This window comes from Ascaphus truei, chromosome 1, assembly GCF_040206685.1.
Source record: "Ascaphus truei isolate aAscTru1 chromosome 1, aAscTru1.hap1, whole genome shotgun sequence".
Taxonomy (NCBI): domain Eukaryota; kingdom Metazoa; phylum Chordata; class Amphibia; order Anura; family Ascaphidae; genus Ascaphus; species Ascaphus truei.
Window position 1 is genome coordinate 348,668,853 of NC_134483.1, and position 26,370 is coordinate 348,695,222.

At 46.4% G+C, this 26,370-nt stretch overlaps 1 protein-coding gene across 1 annotated transcript in view; it reads left to right on the forward strand.

Moving 5' to 3' along the window:
• Positions 1-26,370, forward strand: part of TACR3 (tachykinin receptor 3) — a 185,227-nt gene that overhangs the window by 91,932 nt on the left and 66,925 nt on the right. The window contains exons 2-3 of the mRNA XM_075608922.1: positions 23,248-23,433; positions 24,600-24,750. Coding sequence (XP_075465037.1) covers positions 23,248-23,433; positions 24,600-24,750 — 337 coding nt within the window. The remainder of the gene's footprint in view (positions 1-23,247; positions 23,434-24,599; positions 24,751-26,370) is intronic.

Here is a 26,370-nt window from a genome sequence, read left to right on the forward strand (position 1 = left end):
TTTTACTTCTTTTCGTGTCTTGCTTCTGAATGGTGGTACTTCTTTCTTTCTGGTCCTTTTTTCTCCTTTGGGTCTGTGGATTCTTGACTGTAGTTCGCCTCTCGTGCGGATGTAAGTGTAAACAATAAAAGAAGGCAATTAGGCATATGCATACACAGGTCTGCTGCGGTATGGGGGTGGAGCAATATGATATTGCATGTATCCAATACTGATAAATAATATCCCACTCACACGGCCTAATGTGAGTGATCTCCTATATCTGTATCTTGTCAACACCAATACGATTAACAGATTTTTGGGTGGATAACATATAGCCAATGACCAGGGCTCAAACGTTCAAACCTGGTGGAGGAGGGATAAAGGGATGTACCAAAATACTCACACGGGCCAGTGTGAGCGCACACTCATAAAGGTATCTTTGATACTCCAGTAGCAATGGTGGTAGGTAAACACCTAAGAGCTATAAACAATCTCAAATGGACTCAGGGACACTGTACACTATGGGAGGTGAAATCTTTATTTAAACTGGCATAAAATAAGCAATAAACACCTTAAAACAATTTAAAACAATAAGGGGCTAGGAGATATAAAACAAAGAAGCCACTGCTGCTTCTTAAATAGGGAGAATAAAACAGCAAAAGGAAATGGTTGGTGGTTAGTGGGCACAAAGTCTCTTTTCTCCGCGTCCGGATGAAGAGAGTTTCCACTGCACCTCCGGATCCTCACTGAGTGCTGCGCGGTTCCAAAAGTCGATGAGCTACGCGTTTCACCCTGAACAGGGCTTCCTCAGGCTTTCACGAGCCATCGACTTTTGGAACCGTGCAGCACTCAGTGAGGAACCGGAGGTGCAGTGGAAACTCTCTTCATCCGGACGCGGAGAAAAGAGACTTTGTGCCCACTAACCACCAACCATTTCCTTTTGCTGTTTTATTCTCCCTATTTAAGAAGCAGCAGTGGCTTCTTTGTTTTATATCTCCTACCCCCTTATTGTTTTAAATTGTTTTAAGGTGTTTATTGCTTATTTTATGCCAGTTTAAATAAAGATTTCACCTCCCATAGTGTACAGTGTCCCTGAGTCCATTTGAGATTGTTTATAGCCCTTAGGTGTTTACCTACCACCATTGCTACTGGAGTATCAAAGATACCTTTATGAGTGTGCGCTCACACTGGCCCGTGTGAGTATTTTGGTACATCCCTTTATCCCTCCTCCACCAGGTTTGAACGTTTGAGCCCTGGTCATTGGCTATATGTTATCCACCCAAAAATCTGTTAATCGTATTGGTGTTGACAAGATACAGATATAGGAGATCACTCACATTAGGCCGTGTGAGTGGGATATTATTTATCAGTATTGGATACATGCAATATCATATTGCTCCACCCCCATACCGCAGCAGACCTGTGTATGCATATGCCTAATTGCCTTCTTTTATTGTTTACACTTATATCCGCACGAGAGGCGAACTACAGTCAAGAATCCACAGACCCAAAGGAGAAAAAAGGACCAGAAAGAAAGAAGTACCACCATTCAGAAGCAAGACACGAAAAGAAGTAAAAGAAACCTTGATGGGATACAACTTACACAAGGCCGTGTAAGTTTATTTATTTATTTTTCCATCTAAACCCTGTGATCACACATTTGTACACAAACTCCCTATCCAAGGAGTTTCTCTTTCTATGAGGGATCAATAGAGTCTTAAACACCATATTGACCATCAGTGAAAGTTATTACATCCCCCTCACATTGTGCTCCCCCATCTCTCCTTTTGTTTCATATATACCAAGGGTCCAGGATAGACCCTAGTGGGGTAATTTGAGTCACACGAGGACTTTTCAAGAGACCTCCGATTAAGGTTGTATTATACCCTTCACATCTTTAAAATACACCTCCATTAACCAAGCGACGGTTAGAGCTAGCGCCCGAGTAACACACCATAACTTCTCCAAGACCTAGAATCTGATTCTTCAATAGTCCTGAAACCCTCTGACAAGTGAGGCAATGTTGTGTTATTAAACAAAAGTGACTATGAAAGTGAATGCAAACGTATTCTATCTGACCGTAATTGCTACAAGGTATTAAAAAGCAATCCAACGATTGCGTTCATGAAAGAACTTACAAACATACTCACAGAAGCCTTGACAAGCAAACTAATCTCCAAGCAGGAGTATGACTTCATGTTAGTTAAGAAACCGCAGGTAGCCACTTTCTATAGTCTGCCTAAGATACACAAAGGGAAGATCCCCCCCCCCAGGAAGACCTATTGTCTCAGGGATTGATAACATTACGTCAAACGTCAGCGTGTATCTGGATACCTTTTTACGCCCCTATGTCACATGCCTTCTCTCACATGTGAAAGACACTAAAGATGTTCTTCTTAAAATAGACAACATTTCACTAGAACCGCACACCTTTCTAGTAGGACTCGACGTAGAGGCCCTATACTCTAGTATCCCCCACGAATTTGGGATCTCTGCGGTAGAGCATTTCTTGCGAGCAAGAGGGCAGGATGATATTCCACACAACACTTTGGTACTCACCCTACTTAGATATACTCTGACCCATAATTTCTTCTTATTTGACCATCTTCTATACCACCAGGTACAGGGCACGGCTATGGGTACGACCTGTGCACCCACATATGCCAACCTGTACCTGGGGTGGTGGGAAGAGACTATTGTCTTCCTTGAGGAATTTGAGAGGTACACCCAACATGTTGGATTATGGGTCAGATATATCGATGACATCCTTCTCATATGGAACGGTACAGAGGCACTATTGGTAGAATTCATTGACCATCTGAATAATAATGCCTTCAACCTCAAACTCACCTACCAAACCAGTAAGAAACAACTAGACTTTCTGGACATCACTATCCTCAAGACTGACACTGGTAGTCTAGAAACCAATATTTTTAGGAAACCCACGTCCACCAACACACTGTTAATGGCTACAAGCCATCACCCGAAACATATTGTAGATAACATTCCTATTGGCCAGTTCCTACGTTTGAGACGTAACTGCTCTTCCCTAGAGGAATTTAAATTGCAATCAAAAGATATGACACTGAGGTTCAGGGAAAGAGGCTACTCTAACAAGGTGATCAAAAAAGCCTACTATAGGGCATTAACGTCAGTGAGAACAGAACTTCTCGTACACAAAAAAGAGCCACACGAAGACAACATCATACGTTTTATTGGCAAATACAGCAGCCAATGGCAGGAAGTGAGAAATATCTTTAATCAGTTCTGGCATATTCTTCTGGAGGATGCTGATCTTAAGAAAATACTCCCAGAGATGCCAAACATGAGCTGTAGGCGTAGCAGAAACGTCAAGGATCGACTCGTACCCGGTCACTTCCAAACGGTACCTAAGAAAACATGGTTGGGAGACAAACCAAAGGGTTTCTTTAAATGTACGAGATGTAAAGCTTGTCCCTACATGCAGAACATCAAATCATATATGAACATCAATTGTACAACTACCTACAAAATAAATGACTTCATTAACTGCGAAACTAGTGGAGTCATATATTTAATGACATGCATATGTGAAATGAGGTACGTGGGTAAAACCCACAGACCATTCAAAGTACGTGTATTGGAACATCTGGGCAACGTAAGAAATCTTACGGACACACCCATCGCCAGACATATTGCTGAGCACCATCAGGGCAACTCAAAAGTCATGACTTTTTCAGCAATTGAACATGTACCTCCCATCCCTAGAGGGGGTGACTGGGACAAAATCCTACTCCAACATGAGTGTCGGTGGATCTATCTCCTTCACACACAGTCACCCTCGGGATTGAATGAGGGATTTATGTACTCTGCATTTCTACGTTAATTTATGACAACAAGTATAGTAGAACATCTATATCAGGTACCTTAAATACCTTTAGTATAGTTATGGCACTAGATACAGCCAATACCACACTAATCTGGGGCACGGGTATACAGTGTATAAATTAAGCCAAGATCCGTATTGACCTTAGGGGCGGATCACTATAAGTGGGCGACACACTCCTACACCCACATACCTCATTTGTTATCGTACGACCCCTCAGCCTATAACAAAGTCATATCTATTTTGAGTCTCTAAACAACTTTTGAACTATTATCATACAGCATAATTCATGTGCCAAGATCCGTATTGACCCTAGGGGCGGATCGCTATATACTATTGAGACACTCCTACATGATGATTTGGGCGATACATAATCTGCACTCCAAATTTATTCATACCTATTGTGCAACAACCTAGGAATGACTTACTAACAATATATCATTTTAATGTAGAATGACTTCACATTATTAAAAATAGCTAATAAGTCCTGAACTATCAGTTCGTTGACACAAACCCGGTCCGATAGGGTTAATCCTGCTATTGATAGCTTATAGGTAAAAATTCTAAGGATCCATGGACCAATAGGAGTCCAGGTCTCCCTACAAATACCACAGACTTACTCGGAAGGGTAGACTCCTCCCCCTGAAGAAGCGCGTCACACGCGCGAAACACGTGTCGGTTGTTGCTGACGTCACGACGGTGACGTCACTGTAGGAGCGACTGCGAGGACCCTACCTGATGCCTGAACGGGTTGTATGCCTCTCTCTATTTGGTTAAGGCGCGCCGCAGCCTCCCTGCTTTCCCTTCCCCTTCTCCACTGGAGAGTCAGTAGATTTGGCCTTTTGCCAATCACGAGTGCAGTTGCGGCGAATACAGTAGCCGTTTATTTCTGCGGAGTTGCATGTTTGTACCAGGGTGAACGCCGCTAGCTGTTACCACACAGTAATTCTCTGTTACAGCCTAGTCACATGATTCGCAACATTGTCTGCAGCACTTGAATTTATAGTGTGCACTGTGCACTGCAACGAGCGCCGGTAGCTGTTATTACTCAGCAATCTTTTGTTACAAGCTAGCTACACCTGTTACAACATTGTCTGCAGCACTTGAGTTCATATATGTGGAAGGGATAATACCATTGCAAGGGACACAGTCCCGGGAGTTCACACGCCGGTATGAGCATAGACCTGTTAACACCTTGTTACTATATACAGTGCGACGCCATGATCATCTGTGTTAAATTGGCAACCTCTGAACTATTAAGTTTAACACAGTAAATACTATTTTGCCAGATATAGCCACTGTATAGACATTTGATTAGTGTTAAGGTTCAGTGGTAATATATGTCCTATACATACGCAGGAGTCTATGGGGTGCATTCCATATTAATAGGAGAACACTAGTTCCATAAGCATCTCCATATTGACTCATATCGCTCCTTCTAGGGGTCAGTTCATACCCATATTTTATCCATTTGAGTGTAATAGTTTAATTTAAAGATGTATTAAAACTTTTTTGTTTTTTGCGCCGTTTTCGTTTTTAGTTTCTGGTATAGGGGACCTATTCACCTTATTACCTTAGAAACATATATGTTTTGTTTAGAGTGCATCTATAGGGGTACTTTTGAACATCTTTGTTCACTCTTGCTATTATTGATACTATACCTCTTTGCACCTAACATTTTTAGGACTTCCTGTCAAATAGGTGAGCAGCTCTTTATAACCCTTTGTGTTCTACTCTCCAGTTATATATAAATACAATGTTTATTTAGAAGATATTTGTGGGCTCATCAAGAAGCCAAAGCTTGGCCTTCTTTCCACTAAAATTGCATTGCCCAAATTAACAATATATAGCCTAGATCCCCCTGGTCCCCTGTTTGTCCCCTTACCTTTCCATAGTCAGTGGAGGCTGGGAAGAGTGCAGAGGGATGCGCAGTACTGTAGCAAGTGCAAGCAGTGGCCATTAGGAGAATAGCACAGCAGGGGAACTACACTTCCCAGAATGCTGTAGGGGATGATCACGCGGTGCAGCTCAGCCAATAGGGCTGAGAGATGCATGGCAATTAGAATTCTGGCAGTTGAAGTGCTGGCAGTTGGAGCCAGGAGAAAGAAAGGGAAGGTAGGGTCTGGGTGTTAGTGGCACCCAGACTAGGCCAGATCTTTAGGTGCAAGATAGGCACCACTAACCTAATCAGATTGTGGCTGCTACAGGGAAACTCCTAGCTAGGGACATTTTCCCTGCAGCTTTATGCAGTTAGTGTATAGTGCCATTTGAAGACGCCGCATAGCGATTTGCGGACTGTGGTCAGGGGCCGGACTCCCATCATAAACTATGACAGGTGAGACCCTCCTACAGGAGTTCACCCAACGCAGAGGCAGAGGTTTTGTTGACATCGAAGTCGCAGGATCAGTGTATCCATTTTGATTTTCAGCCATACCCGGGTGCTGTAGGACCTAGGCAGCAACGTGCAATGTGCACCAACTATAACACTTTCAGTTACTGTTGGCAGCGCTGTCTCACACATTGGGTGGGTTGGCTTTTGTGGACACCAGGGAGGTTGGGTACCCAGGGGCACCTCAGTACTTTTGGGAAATTCCATCAGGGGTGGACACTACTGTTGGAGGGCACAGTGGGGATATGGCTGTGCTAGGCCTATATTGTATGTGGGTTAATGATATATCTAGTTTTACCTGTGTTCAGTAAACTGTTATTAAATATAAGTGTGTGATCTTATGGCTTTGGGTCCTGTGAAGGGGTTATCTGGTGCTGTCAGGATCCCTCACAGGTGGAAGCGCTTTCACCAGATGGATCAGGAACACCCCAGGCTCCTAGTAGCAGAGGTTCAGGCCTCCTGTTAGCCACAGGTAAAGCACCACATACTCAGTAGCCGTCACATTTCCCATTGGGTGGGGGAAACAGTGCTACATTTTGAGGTTCTTGCTGCGATTTCAGATCTGGGTGTAAGGAATCGGGGAACACGCCCCTTGTGTTGTGTTCCCTCCTTACCTGCCGCATCTCAGTTCCCATCTCCTTCCAGAGCATGCACGCACCCGCGGTTCCTCTACTCGTACCACGTAGCCCGACCAACCCCTGGTCGTGTCCCACATTCTCTCACGCATGGCGCGTACACATGCGCCGCCCTCTAGCTGCGAGTCAAGACTCTCTGTGGCTTTAAGTGTTCTGAAGCAAGCGACGCCATCTTGCTTCCTGGCAAATCCTGCCCTCTTCCTCCCGACAGGAAGTAAACCTCTCTCTGACTTTCTCATTGCTAACAGCTGCCGCTGCCTTTTAAAAGAAGGCAAAGTACTACCCCAGTACTCTATGCTGTTCTTGTCTGAACTTACTCTGGGACTTGAACTCATCTCCTTTGGATTCCGGAAGACTGGGACAGTCACTCATTCTACTACTGAGATTAGTTTACCGTGCGGGTAGTGTAGGATCTGCTGATTAGGGTTTGCCTTGACGTGGTAGCAGGCTTATACTCCTTTGGCCAAAGGATAAAACTAAGAACCCTTAATTTATATTTAGTGTTGCTGCACCCTTCTGTTTCTGGCATTATGTCTTCAAGGAGGCTGGACATCCTCCAGGAATTAATTCCCTTGTGACCTTCTGCTCGGGACTCTATCCTCCCCTACTCCTCTCCAGTGGCAAACACACTCCCCAGCGTTGGTGCCTGAGAACGCGCGCCTCCCAGCTCTGCTGCCAGAGCATGCGCGCACATGCAGCTAGGCTACTCGTGTCTTTGAGCTTGGCTCCGCACCTCCGGACGCGTTTCGCATTCTCTTGTGCGCGGCGTGCTCACGTGACTACGTGCGCCGATCCCCAGCTGTGCGGCAACTATTCCTATATCGTGTCTCCTGCGGCTTCCCCACCTCGCTATTGGGTCCCTTCCTTTCCCTCGGTTTGTGTGTAGGAGCACAACCGTAACACCCTCGGCTTGTGTGTAAGAGCACAACTGTAACACTGGGATGCCCAATCTAAGCTTAAAAGCAGTCAGACCAAATTAGGGACCATGTCCCGCCAGAGCGTCCACCATATGATGAGACACATTGCCTTGCAGTTGCCATTAGTCAAGTCCCAGTATCCCTGCCCCTGCCCAGCTGGCGAACTGCACTGAGACAGATACCAGGGTTCACAAAAGTACGTATTGTGGACGCTAAATGGGAAACAGATGTCCAGTAGAGTACGCTCCTGATTGATTGTTGATGTAATATTCCAGTGGACAATGCCCCACAGTTCCTGCAGCTTCCTGAAGCCCCACCCGGTGGAAGTCCACTTATCTACCCTAGACTGAGCACCAGAACATAGGCCGCTAGAGCTGCTCGAAGCGTGGCAAAACATCAGGCGGCCCCCACATCTCTCCCCAGGGAGCCCTAGCCAGAGTGAAGCTGGCAGCCAACGGTCTGGACAAATCCACAATAGTGCCCATGGCCCAGGGGAAGCTCAAAGCCTCATGGAGGCCTTACAACAATTGACAGAGAAAATAGGTCAGTTAGCCCCGGTCCAACCCTACTGCAAATTAAAAGCATTCTCTGGTGTGCGGCTCACACCACTAGAAGAAGAGGCGTTCGAGGAATGGCACGACCTGGTGGTGCACGTACTTGACGTGCATGGACGCGGTCAAGAAATAGACTCAATGAATGCCTGCTGACTCCTGCAGCCAACAAGGTATGGTTTTATTGCGATTGTCACCCGGAAGCCAACGCCAAAGCTCTACTCCTGCCTCTATTCAAAGCGTATGGTGTCCCAGACAACGCCATCTCTCTAATGGCTTGGTTCTATGGCCTTACCCAAACAGAGGGGGAGGAAGTGTCAGACTTCCCTTAACAGCTTTAGTTGACCCTATGGACCCTATTGAAGAAGAAGATTGTCCAAAGGTCAGAGGCCGACAAGTTAAGGACCCAACAATTCCTGTGGGGAGCATTGCCAATGCACCCGGTCGCCATCCGAATCAGCTGTGTCCTTTCCCTGGAGCATCCTCTCCCATTCGAGAAACTTATGGATAGAGTGCAAACTGAAGAGACACTCTTGCAGGTGCATCTTCCCAGAACATCTCGTGGCTCTGCCAAAGGAGAGAGACATGCATATTCCTCAAATGAGTCACCCAAGGAGGGGAGAAAAGGGGCGTCTGTCCCAAATCCCAAGTAGGCGGAAGGTGCCGAAGACAACCCTCCTCCCAAAGCACATGCATCCGCGTCCAGGACGCCCAAGAGAGTTTTACCTACCTACAGAATCGAGGTGAGCCAGAACGATGTCATCTTCTACAACTGTGGCCAGAAGTGTCAGTTCTCTCAGAACTTTCCGGAGCCTAGAAAAGCCCAGAAATCCAATGCCAAGGTCATGACCTACACAGTGCAACCCGCAACAACATCCTCCATGTTCTCAGAGAGTCCGCAATCACTAAAAGCCATGTGAGGCCGGCAGCGATCATATGCAACCTCGTGGACGGCATATATTCATCGGTTTTGCTGGACACCAGGTCCCAAGTGACCATTGTGTACCTCCCTTTCTATGACCAACATTTTAAACACCTGCCCATACAGTCGATGGACAAGATGAAGTTGTGGGAACTCAGCAATGAGGACTACTCCATTGACTGCATGGTGAAGGTTCAGCTGGAGATACCACAGCTGAACACTGGCAAGACTCACACCATGTATGTGGAGGCTCTGATATGCCCTGAGCCCCGAGAACACCCAAGCTCCCCGATCATATTGGGAACCAATGCCAATGTGGTGCGGGCGGTGATCCGAGCATACCTGCAAGGGGCTGGTGAACTACCCCTGTCTGCCCTACAAATCCACCCGGCACTAAGGGAAGTGTGCTGCAAAATATCGGCACAAGATGGATATGTGGACCTGTTCAATCATACCAAATGATTGACCGGGATTCCACCAAAGGGAGTGTGACGATCGTGAGGGTTTGGCCCGGGATTAACAGGGTTACCCCCCCAATTGGCCCCCTCTAACCTCGCCAGGGAGACAAGGGGTTAACTGGGCTGAGGCCCAGAAATGTGATTTAACCCTTGTTATAACATGAAAATGCTTATTCTCCTGTGTAAATGTATTGTTGCTGGATCAGTGGCTGCATAACCCACCCACTGGGACTTAAGGGGTTAATCTTATATGCAGTGCTGAACAAACAGTTACCTGAAAATTGGTAATTTGGGAACGGAGTAAGCCAGCCCCTGAGTCTTGGGGTGCAGCCTCAGGGGAACCCCCCAAGTACCCACATATTAAAAATATAACTTTGTCATAAGAGGGACATATATTTTTGATAAAGTGACTTTTTGCAGTTTTGAAATGCATACCAGAACCAAATGTTGCCTCTGCCTGCCCTTTGTAATGCAAGATTCCTCTCTGGAAGTGCAAAAGTGCATATCAAAAGGGAGGTGTGAATGGGCCAGCTGGATGCTAGAATTTAGCCCTGCTTCAAAGGGGAAGCCAAAAGCCTGCTTCAAAGGGGTTTATTGATGGGGCCAGGGTGGGGCACCCCAAGCAGGATATCTGAATGGGTTTCCTTATTAAAAATAAGAATATTATGAGATGTCCTTGGCTGAAAATGATAAGAATTACATATTTGTATTCGTGGGATTTAGTCCATCTTTTGAGTCTAAACACTGTGTATTTAACCGCTAAGAAATGCCAGATATTAATATCTCTATTAATTTTCAGATTACACTGTAATGTTTGGTCTCTCTGCGAGCGTCAGGTGTGACGGAATGTATTAATATATCTCACCTGCCTGTATGTATTACTGAACTCAAGTTAGGGAGTGATTTGCAGTAAATATGAAATTTTGGTTGAGTTCTGAAAGACTGCAACCCCCCCCCCCCTGTTATGATAATGAGCAGGGACGAGGATGTTTTTGTAAACGTGGTAACTCACACTTACACACCAAGGTTTCCTGCAGGAGTGAACATGACAAATGTCCTCCCTGCTTCAAAGGGTTTATTGATGGGGGGGCTACCCCAAGCTGGAAGTCCAAAATGAGCTTCAAAAGCTTCAAAGGGACTTTTGCTAGACGGCACGGCGCCGTATCTGGGAAAGAGGGGGTTAAAATGATATATAAGTCAGAACCACCTTTTACCCATTGTTCTTCATGCAAATGTTCTTCATGTGTTCATTGCCTTGATGCCTGCATGTCATCAGGCCTGTTGTGCTATACCATCTTGATTGCTGAGAAGAAATGCCATGCAATGTCTTGGGCTGATTGCTGCATGGAACTGCCAGTCCAGCTGGGACTGTTTTCATTATTTTCATCTTTTAAGTAAGTGTCTATATTTTGCTGTTATTTGTACATATCTGTTGTGTTCACCTATCCTAAGGAATAAATACAATTTGTTATATCTAAGTCTCGTCCCAGTTCAAAGCCAGGTATATATATATTTATATATAGTTTTGGTGTAAATTACAGCCTGTCACAAGCTCTCGTGACAGGCTTGTAATTAACTGGTGGCAGCTGGCGGGACTGAACTGGACCTGGATTACAGTATTCTGCGGGGTACTGTGATCCAGTGGGAACTTGATGGTAATTGCAAGTTCCTGGGACTAAAGATATTGAACACACAGTGTACAACATATAACACAAGATATGGCACATCCTCACTGTTCCCCTACTTGTGAGAAGCATTGCCTCCAGAACCAAAGTGCCGGCCATCCGTCTGACTGGAGCCGGGCACCGAGATCGGAGGAGTGCATCAAGTCGGTGCGGGGACCAGCAGCCAGCAAGGCTGAGAGAGAGACAGCAATGGGTGAGCATGAAACCCGGCAGGCTGAGCAAAGATCCACAGCTGCAGCTGCTGTAACCATCACACCGCCCGGAGAGCAGGGAAGGGACCCAGCTCCGGGACGGCAGAGACTTGTGGAGGGAGCGGGTAGTCTTGGATACCATGGAAGTCTTGCACCACTGCAATGTCAATTGCCAGTCCATTTTACCCAGAATTGCTGGCCCTGATGTTTGCGCAGGGAGAGATGTCCCCGGCAGAGCGGCTCGAGCAGCTGAAGCTGGCAATGATCCGACCCGCTTATCCCCTCCCAGAGCCCGGCGCTCCAGCAACTCTGCTCTGGACTCCATTGCCCCTTGCTGGGGTTAGTCCACTGGCGGCGGAGAAGCTCTGGAATGAGCCCGGCGCTCAGGCAACTCCGCTCTGGACTCCGTTGCCCCTTGCTGGGGTTAGTCCACCGGTGCCGGTAGAAGCACTGGCAGTTGCTGCGGCACTGCCAACAAATGGGCCACAATAATGCCCAGTGTCCTGACCGTGCGCGGTCAGGCAAAGAAGCCCCTCAGGGCCAACGCTCACGAGCTGCGGAAAAGATGACCCAGTTAGCGGCATCCTCTGATGGCTCCCGCCCAGCCGGGGCGACAACCCTCCTCGGGACGTCTCCTGGAGAACCTGGACGGGCTGCATCAGCAACAGCGGCGGAGAGCAGCGGCCATCCACCTGATCCCGGCAGAGAACCAGCGGCGGCTGCAGAGAAGAAGCCACCACTCCGGCATCCTGCCGGCGGCAGTTTTATTTGGGGGGAGGGACAGGGTTTGCGGGAGGGGGTTATTTTACCAAGTTTGCATGGAGCTGTGTTCCTCCACAAAGACCTGGGACCCTTGTCCTGCACCGTTTTACCTGTACCCAACCTGGGCGCTGTTGCGGCAGCGGCCCGGTGCTGCCCAGCCCAGATGGGGCCGGCGGCGGCCGCTCCAGTCCCCCTGCAATTGGGACCAACGAAGGCGGCGGTCTCTGCGGGGACCAGCAAGGTAAGCCAGACCAAGTCGCAGACTGACTCTGACTTATGTTTCCCTATGACTGTACCCTGTTTTTTCACTATAGGGGTGACCGGGGGGGTGGCAGGAGATAGGGGTACCAGGGGAGGGGAAGGAAGGGCAGCTTGTAGGGCAGCCAGGCTTCCCCATTACCTGGGCGGGGCAGCAAGGGGACTCTCAGTTAAGAGCCCCACTGTTGCAGCCTTGCTATGGGCTGGAAACCAGGGGTTGTGGCACAGTTAGACCACCCCCAGATTACCTGCCAGCCAGAAGCTAAGGTGGGTGCATATGCACCAGCAACCCTGAGCTCATCCCTGGTAAGGAGAGACAGTGTCAGGGAGATGGCCTTACTCAGGTGTCCCTAGGATCCAGGCTTGGATTAGCTAGAGAGAAGCGGAGTGAGGGGAGGCTGCAGGTAGGTAGCCAGCATTAGTTCTCAGTGGGAGAAGCAGGGCTAGTGGTAGCCGGGGAGGTACAGCAGCAGGTATGGCAGCTAGAATCCCCCATTACCCTGGCAGAGCCTCAGGGGGTTTCTCAGATCAGCAACCCCCTGTTGCAGCCTAGCTATGGGCTGGGGGTATCATGGACAGTGGCCAGTTTGTGCCACCCCAGAGATAACTGCCAGCCAAAAGCTAAGGCGGTTGCATCTGGAGAGGTGCCCCTGAGCTCATCCCTGGTAAGGGGGAGAGAGTGTCAGGGAGATGGCCTCACTCAGGTGTCCCTAGGACCCAGGTTAGGGTTAACTAGGGAGAAGCGGAGTGAGGGGAGGCTGCAGGTAGGTAGCCATCAGCAGATCTCAGTGAGGGAAGGAGGGCTAGTGGTAGCCAGGGAGGGAAAGCAGCAGGTATTGCAGCTAGAGTTTCCTGTTGCCCTGGCAGAGCCTCAGGGGGTGTCTCAGATCGGCAGCCCCCTGTTGCAGCCTGGCTATGGGCTGGGGGTATCCGGGGCAGTGGCAGGCTTGTGCCACCCCAGGGATACATGCCAGCCAAGCGCTAAGGCGGTTGCATCTGGAGAGGTGCCCCTGAGCTCATCCCTGGTAAGGGGGAGACAGTGTAAGGGAGATGGCCTCACTCAGGTGTCCCTAGGACCCAGGTTAGGGTTAGCTAGGGAGAAGCGGAGTGAGGGGAGGCTGCAGGTAGGTAGCCAGCAGCAGATCTCAGTGAGAGAAGGAGGGCTAGTGGTAGCCAGGGAGGGAAAGCAGCAGGTATTGCAGCTAGAGTTTCCCGTTACCCTGGCAGAGCCTCAGGGGGTGTCTCAGATCGGCAGCCCCCTGTTGCAGCCTGGCTATGGGCTGGGGGCATCCGGGGCAGTGCCAGGCTTGTGCCACCCCAGGGACACCTGCCAGCCAAGCGCTAAGGTGGTTGCATCTGGAGAGGTGCCCCTGAGCTCATCCCTGGTAGGGGGAAGACAAGGTCAGGGAGGTAGGTGCACTCAGGTAGTTCCAGGGTCTGGGTTAGGATTGCCCAGCAAGGAGAGGAGTGCAGGTGGGCTGCAGGGAGGTAAGCAGCAGGAGTCATCAGCAGGGGCTGAGGTGTTGGGCCTAGGGGAGGCTAGGCAGAGAGACCCTGGGAAGCAGGGGAAGATAGGAAGTCAGTGGGGTGTCAGGCAGCTGGCAGAAGCGAGGGATGGGCTAGGTAGGCAGAAAGTCCCTTGCTCTGACGGGCCAGGAGTGACCCCCCTGACAGATTCCCCAGGGTTCCCAAAGAGAGGGCTGTGGGTAGATAGGCAGCCAGGGAGGAGAGTCAGGAGTATAGCGGAGCAGCTACGGGTGGGCACAGAGCCAGGGCAGGTAGGGTCCCTACAGAATAGTGACATAACCCTTTCCCAGACTTGGTTGACAGGAAAGCGACGGTCTATGCTGGATAGCTGGTCTCCTGTTGATGCAGAGATGTGCCAGTTTCTGGGCAATGTGCAGCATAGTCTGCACAGGAGCCCCTTTCACCATGGACTTGGTTCACAAGGCACTGGGTGGGGGGCAGAGGGAGGCAAAGGAGAATGCCCGGCTTTGCAGGACAATGTACTGGTCATTGCCGGAGGACAATTTTGCCAGGCCAATCCCTCAGGGCGTATTGAGTGCTCCAAGAGCGCCAGTGGTATCCCAGGGCCAGGGGAGGCCGCTGGGGTACCAGGGCCCCTTGAGCAGGGGAGGTGTGATGATTGTGAGGGTTTGGCCTGGGATTAATGGGGTTACCCCCCCAATTGGCCCCCTCTAACCTCGCCAGGGAGACAAGGGGTTAACTGGGCTGAGGCCCAGAAATGTGATTTAACCCTTGTTATAACATGAAAATGCTTATTCTCCTGTGTAAATGTATTGTTGCTGGATCAGTGGCTGCATAACCCACCCACTGGGACTTAAGGGGTTAATCTTATATGCAGTGCTGAACAAACAGTTACCTGAAAATTGGTAATTTGGGAACGGAGTAAGCCAGCCCCTGAGTCTTGGGGTGCAGCCTCAGGGGAACCCCCCAAGTACCCACATATTAAAAATATAACTTTGTCATATGAGGGACATATATTTTTGATAAAGTGACTTTTTGCAGTTTTGAAATGCATACCAGAACCAAATGTTGCCTCTGCCTGCCCTTTGTAATGCAAGATTCCTCTCTGGAAGTGCAAAAGTGCATATCAAAAAGGAGGTGTGAATGGGCCAGCTGGATGCTAGAATTTAGCCCTGCTTCAAAGGGGAAGCCAAAAGCCTGCTTCAAAGGGGTTTATTGATGGGGCCAGGGTGGGGCACCCCAAGCAGGATATCTGAATGGGTTTCCTTATTAAATATAAGAATATTATGAGATGTCCTTGGCTGAAAATGATAAGAATTACATATTTGTATTCGTGGGATTTAGTCCATCTTTTGAGTCTAAACACTGTGTATTTAATCGCTAAGAAATGCCAGATATTAATATCTCTATTAATTTTCAGATTACACTGTAATGTTTGGTCTCTCTGCGAGCATCAGGTGTGATGGAATGAATTAAAATATCTCACCTGCCTGTATGTATTACTGAACTCAAGTTAGGGAGTGATTTGCAGTAAATATGAAATTTTGGTTGAGTTCTGAATGATAATGAGCAGGGACGAGGATGTTTTTGTAAACGTGGTAACTCGCACTTACACACCAAGGTTTCCTGCAGGAGTGAACATGACAAATGTCCTCCCTGCTTCAAAGGGTTTATTGATGGGGGGCTACCCCAAGCTGGAAGTCCAAAATGAGCTTCAAAAGCTTCAAAGGGACTTTTGCTAGACGGCACGGCGCCGTATCTGGGAAAGAGGGGGTTAAAATGATATATAAGTCAGAACCACCTTTTACCCATTGTTCTTCATGCAAATGTTCTTCATGTGTTCATTGCCTTGATGCCTGCATGTCATCATGCCTGTTGTGCTATACCATCTTGATTGCTGAGAAGAAATGCCATGCAATCTCTTGGGCTGATTGCTGCATGGAACTGTCAGTCCAGCTGGGACTGTTTTCATTATTTTCATCTTTTAAGTAAGTGTCTATATTTTGCTGTTATTTGTACATATCTGTTGTGTTCACCTATCCTAAGGAATAAATACAATTTGTTATATCTAAGTCTCGTCCCAGTTCAAAGCCAGGTATATATATATTTATATATAGTTTTGGTGTAAATTACAGCCTGTCACAAGCTCTCGTGACAGGGAGTAAGGATAATGTACGCAGTATGCTGCTATCCGGGCCGAGACGAGGCCGATCATCTCTTCTCTCTAGAGAGTATGCCAAAGGAAGACGCCAAGCGCGGCTATAAGCTTGCATCCGAAGTACAAGAATGTAATTCCTCAATACCAGGGAAGATCAAGGTGTTTATCCAAAACATCTCTACTTAAACCTTGTCCATCGACCAAGGAGAATGGTTGGGTAGGATATACCCAGTTACCCCCGTCAAAACAATGGCCACTCAAGTGAACACTGCTGCAGTGCAAGATCAACCAGATGGGCTGCCATTCGACTTCGGGGAATCAACCCTGTCCGCCAAGTGGAGGGATTGGTTAACGGCCAAGTTGGAAGAATGCCAGGACGTGTTCTCCACCAGTGAAATGGACGTGGAGTGTAGCCTAAATGCCCAGCAAACCATCCGGCTAAGTGATACCATGCCCTTCTGGGAGCATTCCCATCACATCGCTCCTAGAGATGTGGAGGACGTGAGAGACGTCTTACAAGAAATGGCCACTTATTGCCACCCAGAGGAAATTAATATCACCCCAGACAAAATCATCACCTTGAAAGATCTGGTGCAGTGCCAGATATGGGATCCCGTGGCTGTAGCTGTCCGCCCTCCTTGATGCAACGTGCTCCCAGCAACACGGTCACCATACTAATGCGGGAAATGGATAAATTCGAAATCGACAAGGGTTTACTCTATTGGGTGGTTCAATACCATAACCACCCGGATAGAAGGCAACTGGTTCTACCCAGGAACCTACAGCATATGGTTCTTAGATCACTACATGATGACCATAGACATCTTGCAGTGGACAAGACTTTCCGCTTAATACGCGACCGTTCTTCTGGACTCAGATGAGAGAGTCGGTAGAACACCATTGCCGCTGATGCTCACGTTGCATCCAATGCAAAACACTCCCTACCGGAGCAGCTCCAATGGCTCATCTGAAGAGCTTGGGTCCCCTGGACCTCGTATGCATGGACTTTCTATGTATCAAGCAACATAGGGAAAAGGGAGACCAAAAAGCGCACCAGCACAAACGGAGCAGGAAGAACCCAGGACAAAAAAATGATTAAACGGGCACTTTAATGTGACAAAAGACCCATCCAATGCGACGTTCGAAATGCATTGGATGGGTCTTTTGTCACATTAAAGTGCCCTTTTAATCATTTTTTTGTCCTGGGTTCTTCCTGCTCCGTTTGTGCTGGTGCGCTTTTTGGTCTCCCTTTTCCCTGTATTGCATTGAGTAGCTGCACAGCCTGCCTTCCTGCCCTACCAGGATGTGAGTACTTGTATATTCTTCAGGGGAACCTGCCAATGAGACTGATGGTGAGTGGGTTGCACCACACACCACCTGTCTTCAGGAGGATAGTACCCATTATATGACACAATAGGTACTATATCAATTGTTAGTACCCTGGTACAGTAGTCTGGCTTATTATCATTTTGAGATATACCTGCATTTGAGCGCTTCAGCTATTTTCCATATATGTATCGAGCAACATGCCTGCGGTGTCTGCAACGTACTAGTGATCACAGTACATTACACTCGCTATGCCCAAGCCTTCCCCACCAAAGACCAAAAAGCCATCATAGTGACAAAGATTCTGTGGGAGTGGTACTTTATACATTACGGCCTACCCAATCGCCTACATTCAGATCAAGGCTGGGACTTTGAAAGTAACCTCATCCGGGAGTTGCTGAAATTGCTAAATATCACTAAGTCCCGAACGAACTCTTACCATCCTGAGGGAGATGCTAAGCCGGAGAGGTTCAACCGGACCCTCCTCGAAATGCTAAGCACTCTAAAAAGTTGAGAAGAATGAGCGGAGTAAGCATGTAGAGTCCTTGGTGCACGCCTATAACTGCACCCACCACGAGTCTTCGGAATACACTCCCTACTTTCTAATGTTCGGCTGAGAAGCACGGCTTCCTGTAGATATACATCTGGGGGTGTCTACCGACGGGGTACCCAACAAGACACACTTCAAGTACTGTAGGTACAACGGCTCCAAGAAAGCCCGCAACGAGCCTACCAACTAGCAGAGAAGGCATCGGCTCATCTGAACGCCTGTAACAAACGGCGCTACAACCATAAGGTCCGCCATCGAGAGATTCGTCCTCCTCCGCAACCTTGGGATCTCCGGCAAACACAAGCTGGCCGACTGTTGACGAGACAGAGTATTTGAAGTAGAATCGCAGATGCCAGGCCTCCCGGTCTACCGCATAAAAGACAAGGATAGCTGAGTAAAGTTCTGGCACCTAAATCCTCTCCTGCGTATTCCGCAAGTGGAGGATTACGATCTCAAAATAGAAACTGCACCCTTGGTCGGTGAGCCCAGTGGAGCTGACGAGAGTTCAGAAATAGTAACAGAGATACCCGAGGATCCTATGGAAGGGTCCACTAGTAGTATAGAGCATAGTCAGGAGCCACGGTAATGGGCCACGGGCAGCATACACCTACTCTGGTGGCTCCAATGAGCCCTCCTTTGGACTTGGGCCCTAGGAGTCCTTGTTTCGTACCTGTAAGAAATATGTCAGAGACTGTTACAACCCCTATGCCTGAGCGTCAAGCTTCTGTTTTTTACTCCCCAGAGGTAGTTGCCAAAGAAGAGCTTCGCAGAAGCCAAAGAGTGAGGTACCCTCCCAACCGGGTTACCTATGATTCGTTAGTGGCACACCACTACGATGCTCTGTAGTGGTCTCGTAGCAAAATTAAATCTGTCATTGTAATGTTTACAGAAATATATATTCTGGTATAAAGCCATTGCAATGCATTAAGTTGTATAGACATGAAAATACAAATGTAGAAATAAAACCTGACGCATGTGTACATTAATTATGTAAGTAAACAAAATAAATGTGTATAGTCCATAAAAGGATATGGGTGACTGAAGTGAGTAGAGTCCTTTCTTCCAGACTTGAGTGGTTAGCGAATAGAGAATGGACTCAGTTCTCAAAGCACGCAGGGAAGATATTCCTCTTCACAGCAAATACTGTCCTATAGATTGAGACATAAACCGGGGACAAAACATTGTGCAGTATTGTTTTTCAGCAATGAAGTCCTCACATATGAAACTCAAATAAATGCCCACTTACTAGAGGTAGGTAGGCAACATGCAGTGGAGAGAAACTGTATGTGGGGTCTTCTAGGTCCAAACGTTTTCAGGGTGACACGAGCCCCACGTGATGTTCCCGATTCCGATGGATGCAAAAAGAACCTCCTTCTCAGGAAAGATGTCTCCTGAATCTGTCCCAGAACTCCTGTATTTTAATCTCCAACAAGGGATAAAGAGAAACAGAGGATTGCGCAATATATAAAAACTTTAATGACGCCTCCAGAACTAAAACAGAATTATACTCACAAAAAAACGTGAGTTTAAAGTCAAATTAGAAGTGCCCGACCCGGCACACACATCAGCAGCACACAGTCTCTGGTAGTCCTTGCCGGTATCGCGTGTACCTCGCGTTGTTCCGGTGCAAACATGATGATGTCACCGTCTCCGTTCCAGACTGGTGATCAGATGAGTGTCCAGGGCAGCGTCTCCTTAGGCTCCTCCCTACGCATTTCGGGAACGTCACTTCGTCAGGGCATTGTGGAGCCTCAGCAATCCCGTGTGTATAAATAGCCCCATGTTAACCCATTAAGTGATGGAGCAACATATGAAATGACAAAGGTGAATCTACTGGTGCTTTGTGATGGCAACAGTGGGGTTAAAAAACACCTCTGAAATGGACAATTGGTTCTACTAAGAACACAAATATGAACAATATAAAATACATAAATGAATGGCTAATAAAACCGGAAACATATATTGAACGGCAGGAAAACATATTCAAATGATATTCTTATGGTAATAGCACAGGGAGTCTCTAAAGGAAGGATGCCAAATCAAAGTCAATGCAGATAAGTCCATCAGGTAACATGTTGTGATGAATCTTAAAATGGTTGGATATACAGTACTATGTGTCTCCAAACCCTTTTTGATGTTATACACATGTTCTGCAAATCTTCTCTTAAGAGGTCTCCCTGTTCTAAACATATACTGTATGTGAATGCAAGGGCATTCTAAAAGGTAAACACAAAAGTTGGATTTACAATTGATAAATGTTTGAATATCATAACTTTTGCCAGTAACATTAGATTTAAACTCTTTACATTTAGATCCAAAACTGCAACCAATACATTTTTTACAAGGAAAATAACCTTTAATGTCTCCTAGCCACATGGTTTGGCCAGATCCAAAACATTTCTTAGGGCAGCTTGGTGCTAATTGTGATTTCAAATTTCGGGCTTTTTTGTATTGGCGTGCTTACCTTCTGCAATGTAGATCAGCACCTGCCCTCTCCCGCTGTGCACACGCGCTCATGCGTGTGCACACACGCTCTCCCAAGCGTTGTGCTTGGGGAGACAAGGGAGAGATACTTTCGTGCTGAGAGCAGGGTCACATGAACCTGCTCTGACCAATGGTAAGAGAGAGGGGGCGTGTTCTACTCCTGTCACACACACACAACATTAAATTTTTAGCTGAGAGGGAATAGAGAGAAGTGGAAAAGGGGGGGGGGCAAACGGATTACTGCTGGGGTGGCAAACAGACTACTGCTGGGGTGGGGGGGCAAACGGGCTGCTGCTGGGGTGGGGGCGGGGCAAACAGGCTGCTGCTGGGGTGGTGGGGGGGGCAAACGGGCTGCTGCTGGGGTGGGAGGGGCAAATGGGCTGCTGCTGGGGGGGGGGGAAATGGAGTGGTGTGGTGGGGGGGAGAAGGGAGAGAGAGGGGGAGAAGGGAGAGAGAGAGGGGAGAGAAGGGGGAGAAGGGAGAGAGAGAGGGGGTGAGAATGGAGAGAGAGGGGGGGGGAAAGGGAGAGAGGGGGGATAAGGGAGAGAGAGGGGGGAGAAGAGAGAGAGGGGGTAGAAGGGAGAGAGGGGGGAGAAGGGAGAGAGAGGGGGGAGAAGGGAGAGGGAGAGGGGGGAGAAGTGAGAGAGAGAGGGGAGGAGAGAAGGGGGAGAGAAGGGAGAGAGAGGGGGAGAAGGGAGAGAGAGCAATGGGGGGAGAGAGAGAGGGAGGGAGAAGGGGGAGAAGGGAGAGAGAGCAATGGGGGAGAGAGAGAGGGGGGAGAAGGGAGAGAGAAAGGTGGGGAGAAGGGAGAGGGAGAGGGGGGAGAAGAGAGAGAGGGGGGAGAAGGGAGAGAGAGCAATGGGTGGTGAGAGAGAGAGGGAGGGAGAAGGGAGAGAGAGGGGGAGAAGGGAGAGAGAGCAATGGGGGGAGAGACAGAGGGGGGAAGAAGGTAGAGAGAGGGGGGGAGAAGGGAGAGAGTGATGGGGGAAAATGGAGAGAGAGTAATGGGGGGAGAGAGAACGCAATGGGGGGGGAGAGACAGACAGACACACACAGAAACACAGAAAGCCCCTATACAGCCAATGACACATCCCCTCCCGTATAGCAAACCCCCCCCCCCCCCCCCCCCCAGCTCCTGCTCTAAAAATGTTGCAGGACAGCGATCGCTCATGCTTGGAGAGCTGGTGACATCACCGCTCTCCAAGCATGAGCGAGCTCAGCAGCAGCATGGACTCAGCCTAAGAGTGTGGTAATGGTGTAGTGTGACAGCATCTGGACCCTTTGGTGGTATATAGAGTGGCTGTTACATGCACACTACCGTAACATTGTGATTTGTCAACAAATCCCACAGGACAGATTGGAACGCATAGACCTTATATACACATCAGACCATGGATTTATACATCTGCCATGGGAGCCAAGTTTCCTCGAACCTTTAGCACAGTTACTTTGAATACATTTTGTGATCTATATACTGTATATTAAAATCATAGTCCACTGTATTCTCTCTTCATGCAAACATTGTAATCATGAGGCTTCTGATGCAAAATAGTTCAGTATATGGTCTAATATTTAAGACAAATCAGGGCATGTAGCATGTAGTATATGCATTCAGGCTACTTCATTTAACATTAATCAAATACGTTATATAACATTTTAGTTAAAATGTAGAAGATGCATCATGGCCTACAGTATTTCTATCACTTGCATCAGTAGTAGTAAACTGATGACCCTATAGTGCTATGCATTCCATTGGAACTAACCCGTGTTTTTCTTTAACCTGAGCTCATGCTCCCTGGTTTGCCTCCTTCTTCCACAGTCTCGCCTGTGAATGCAAGAAAGCCATAGGATTGATGTAAAATCAACCCTCCTCCTATATTTCAGTCAGTATTGCATAGGGTTAATCACACTGTGGGTCTGTCCCTCACCTTCTCGTCCTCACAGATTTGCATGCATTACTCTCTGAGCTTTGTGCTTAGAGAAAAGAGGAATACAGGTGAAATTATATGTTATAATTTAAAAAATATAAACTGTGTACTGACCTGCAACAGTGCATCTCCTTGTGCTTTATTAAATTATATCACAGATTATATCTACAGTATAAGTAATATCTGTAATAGTGGTATTTGGCCAACATTCTAAAATTATGAAATTACAGTTCAGGGGTAATTTGTGCAAGTGTCAAGGTCATAAGTCAAAAATAACAGCTCATCATCCTGACTATCTGAATATTGTAAATGTCTCAGCAGAGCAATTTCAATACAAGACAATAATACTGAATGTAAAATGATGTTGGTCCAGTAAACGATGTAACACATTGCAGAAACCTATAATATATACAACCATTGTATTGATATGGTTATGATATTTTTTCTTAATAATTTAAGTTTGTAACGCACAAAGACATACAGGAACTTTTATTGTGCTTTTTACCAGAAGGGTGTTAGTTCATTTTCCCCCTTTTTAATGTTGGTGGTTGTTTCTCAAACCAGAAAATGCTTGTACTGTAGACAAATATTTGTAATGCCAGTGGGATTTCTCATTTCTTTCCATTCTGGATAACTGATTATTACAAGCACTGAAAGCTCACCCTGTCCTTTTTTTTATTGTTTATTTTTCATTTTTATAGATACATGGCTATCATTGATCCTTTAAAACCACGGCTGTCTGCTACTTCAACAAAAGTGGTTATTGGGAGTATCTGGATTTTTGCCTTCCTGCTCGCTTTTCCTCAGTGCCTATATTCCAAAACCAAAGTGATGCCTAGCAGGACTCTTTGTTTGTTGGCATGGCCAGGATATGAAAAAAAATTTACGTAAGTCCAGCTAATTTTTTCATTTGTATGTAAAAGTGCCGCGGTTTTAGTATCTGTGGCTATATGGATGAGAGTAGCCACTCAGATGTACTTCTCTCTTTTGTTCTCTGAGCAAATCTGAAAAACAACAGTGCTTAGGGATATACTGTAAACAGTGGCAAAGTGAATCTCAACAGATTTGTGTACTCTAATAAACACAGACTGGTACAAAATGTGGGGTGTTACTATAACAATGATGTATTTACACAGCTACTCTCAAAGATATCCAGAGAAAATTCTCATTTCTAAATTTCTTCCCAGTTGTGTCACCTACAAAATTATGTAAAATCTACACTTTCCAAACTAATTGATATAATTCTGCCTAAGCCACGCATTTTTAGAGGAAATGTTATAAATCATCCAAAGACCTTTTTTCCTGGCCATTATAATGCAATAATTCATCAATTAAGAAACACCTTTATTATATTAAGTTGTATACATAAAAACACAAACATATTATTACTGTACATGCAATCATCTCTTAAAAATATATTTCTCATATGTGTCTACCTATTTTCTAATATATATAGTGAAGATTTTGTTTTATTACTGTTCATGGAGTACACGTAGACTCATTATTTATTGCATTGTTTCACCATGAAAAGTAATGCACACTTTCACATTTTTCAATATAATATTTCTAAAGACGCAATAGAAACACTGCCCATTTCTCCATTGCGCATGTTATTGCAAAAGTTACCACTCCCATAAAGATTCAACAATATTTTCAATCAAAGTTGCAGTAAAGTTCATTAAACCAGCTATAGTACATATTTGAAGCTCATTTGCACACAACAAAACTAATCAAAAATCAAAATATCAACAAACATAAATCAGATTAAATTGAACTTTGAAAAGTTATATTGTTCAAAATAATTTTTCATAATTAAGTGACTTTGGTTCCAGGTTTAACGATTTTCAATTTAAGGACAAAATTATGTTTAACCCTTTCTCTACCTTGAGGCAGCAAAAGGGTTAAGATGCTTGAAATTAAAACTGTGTAAGATGTATAGAGCACTGTTGGATCTTCTTTATTAATTTCCTTACAATACACAATATGTGTAAAAAAAATGTATCCACCATAACCTGCTTTATCGAATGAGTATTCATGTAATTCTGTATTATAGGTATCAAGTGTTTGTAGTTTTGCTGGTGTACTGCTTTCCATTACTAGTGATGGGCGTCACTTATACAATTGTTGGAATTACACTGTGGGGAGGCGAGATACCAGGAGACACATCTGATAAATATCACGAACAGCTTAGAGCCAAAAGAAAGGTAATACTTTATTACTGTAGTTTGAGCTACTATTTTTTATATTCTGTGATGCTATCCTAAAAGAAGCAATAAACATGCTATTTACAATATATCAAATCATATTTATGATAATCTGTTTTCATAAGTGACATATTATTTATTCTGTATTACTTCCTGTCATAATTTTGATGAAATACTAAGCAGTCCCATACAACATCCATTAACTAATTTTGAATATGAAACAAATACATTAATAGATCCATCATGCTGACAGTAAGAACAGAAGAAGGTGAATATGGCGGTTCACAATCGAAAGTAAATACTCTTACGCGTTTCGCACCCGTGGGCGCTTTATCACTTTGATAAAGCGCCCACGGGCACGAAACCGTAAAAGAGAGGTCTTATTTTGTGCTACATGTGCCAATTCCTTTTTACAGTAACTTAACCTACAGCAGCGGCAGCTTTTATTCGAACAAATCACCGGCTTTTACCTGGCATGTTCCTGGAATGCCACGCTGTTCACCCGGAGCATGCCGCGTTCCCAGCCAGGCGCATGCCCGGCTGACGCGCGGTTGATGTGTTAATTGATAATGGTTCAGGATTTACTAGGCTGCAATGCTTCGCGTGTCCGCCAGATGGCATAAATTCATGAATTGTAATGCAGTATATATATATATATATATATATATATATATATATATATATATATATATATATATATATATATACTGTATAACAACAACCCCTATAACCCCTAACATACAGTACTGTACACATACAGTACTGTATACTGTATGCACATCAATGATACTATAGGCCGGCGGGGGCGAGATGTGTTTGCAGCAGAGAGAGAACCGCTGCTCTCTCTGCGCAAACATCGGCACATTAAAAATTATTTAAAATACATTTTTATTCATAGTGTAGATGTGCAGGGGGTCTCCGAAGCTGAACCGCGTTGGTTTCAGGTCCGGGGACCCCCTGCTTCCCGAGATACAGCCCCCTTTATGAGGTGCCGGTATCCCTCTGCATTTAAAGGTCCCGATCACGTGACCGCGGCATGTAAACCAAGCAGAGGGATACCGGCACCCCCTAAAGGGGCCTGTATCTCGGGAAGCAGGGGGTCCCCGGACCTAAAACCAAAACGTTTCTGCTCCGGAGACCCTCTGCACATGTACAGTATAAATAAAACACATATATAAATAAACACTCGTTCCTTACCTTAGCGGCTATATGCTATGGTAACGAAGCAGCATTTCTGTATTTTAATAATATTGTACAGTGAGCAGGGGGTTCCCTGAGCCAGAAATTAATGCTCAGGGGACCCCCTGCTCCTGCACAATATTATTAAAAATACAGAAATGCTGCTTCATTACCATAGCTGATAGCCGCTAAGGCAATGAAGGGGTTAACTCACCGTGCCCGCTTTATTGTGGGTAGCGGGGGTGGGTGAAGGGGGTATTTGGCCCTTGGTGTGAGTTTAGGACTTGCGGGGGGGTTGCGGGTGCACTTAACCCCTTCACGACCATAGCAGTTAATACCGCTACGGTCATGAAGGGGTTAACGCCCTAAACAAACACCGTTGGGGCTAATACCCCCTTCACCCACCCCCGCTACCCACAATAAAAAAAAACTCACACACAG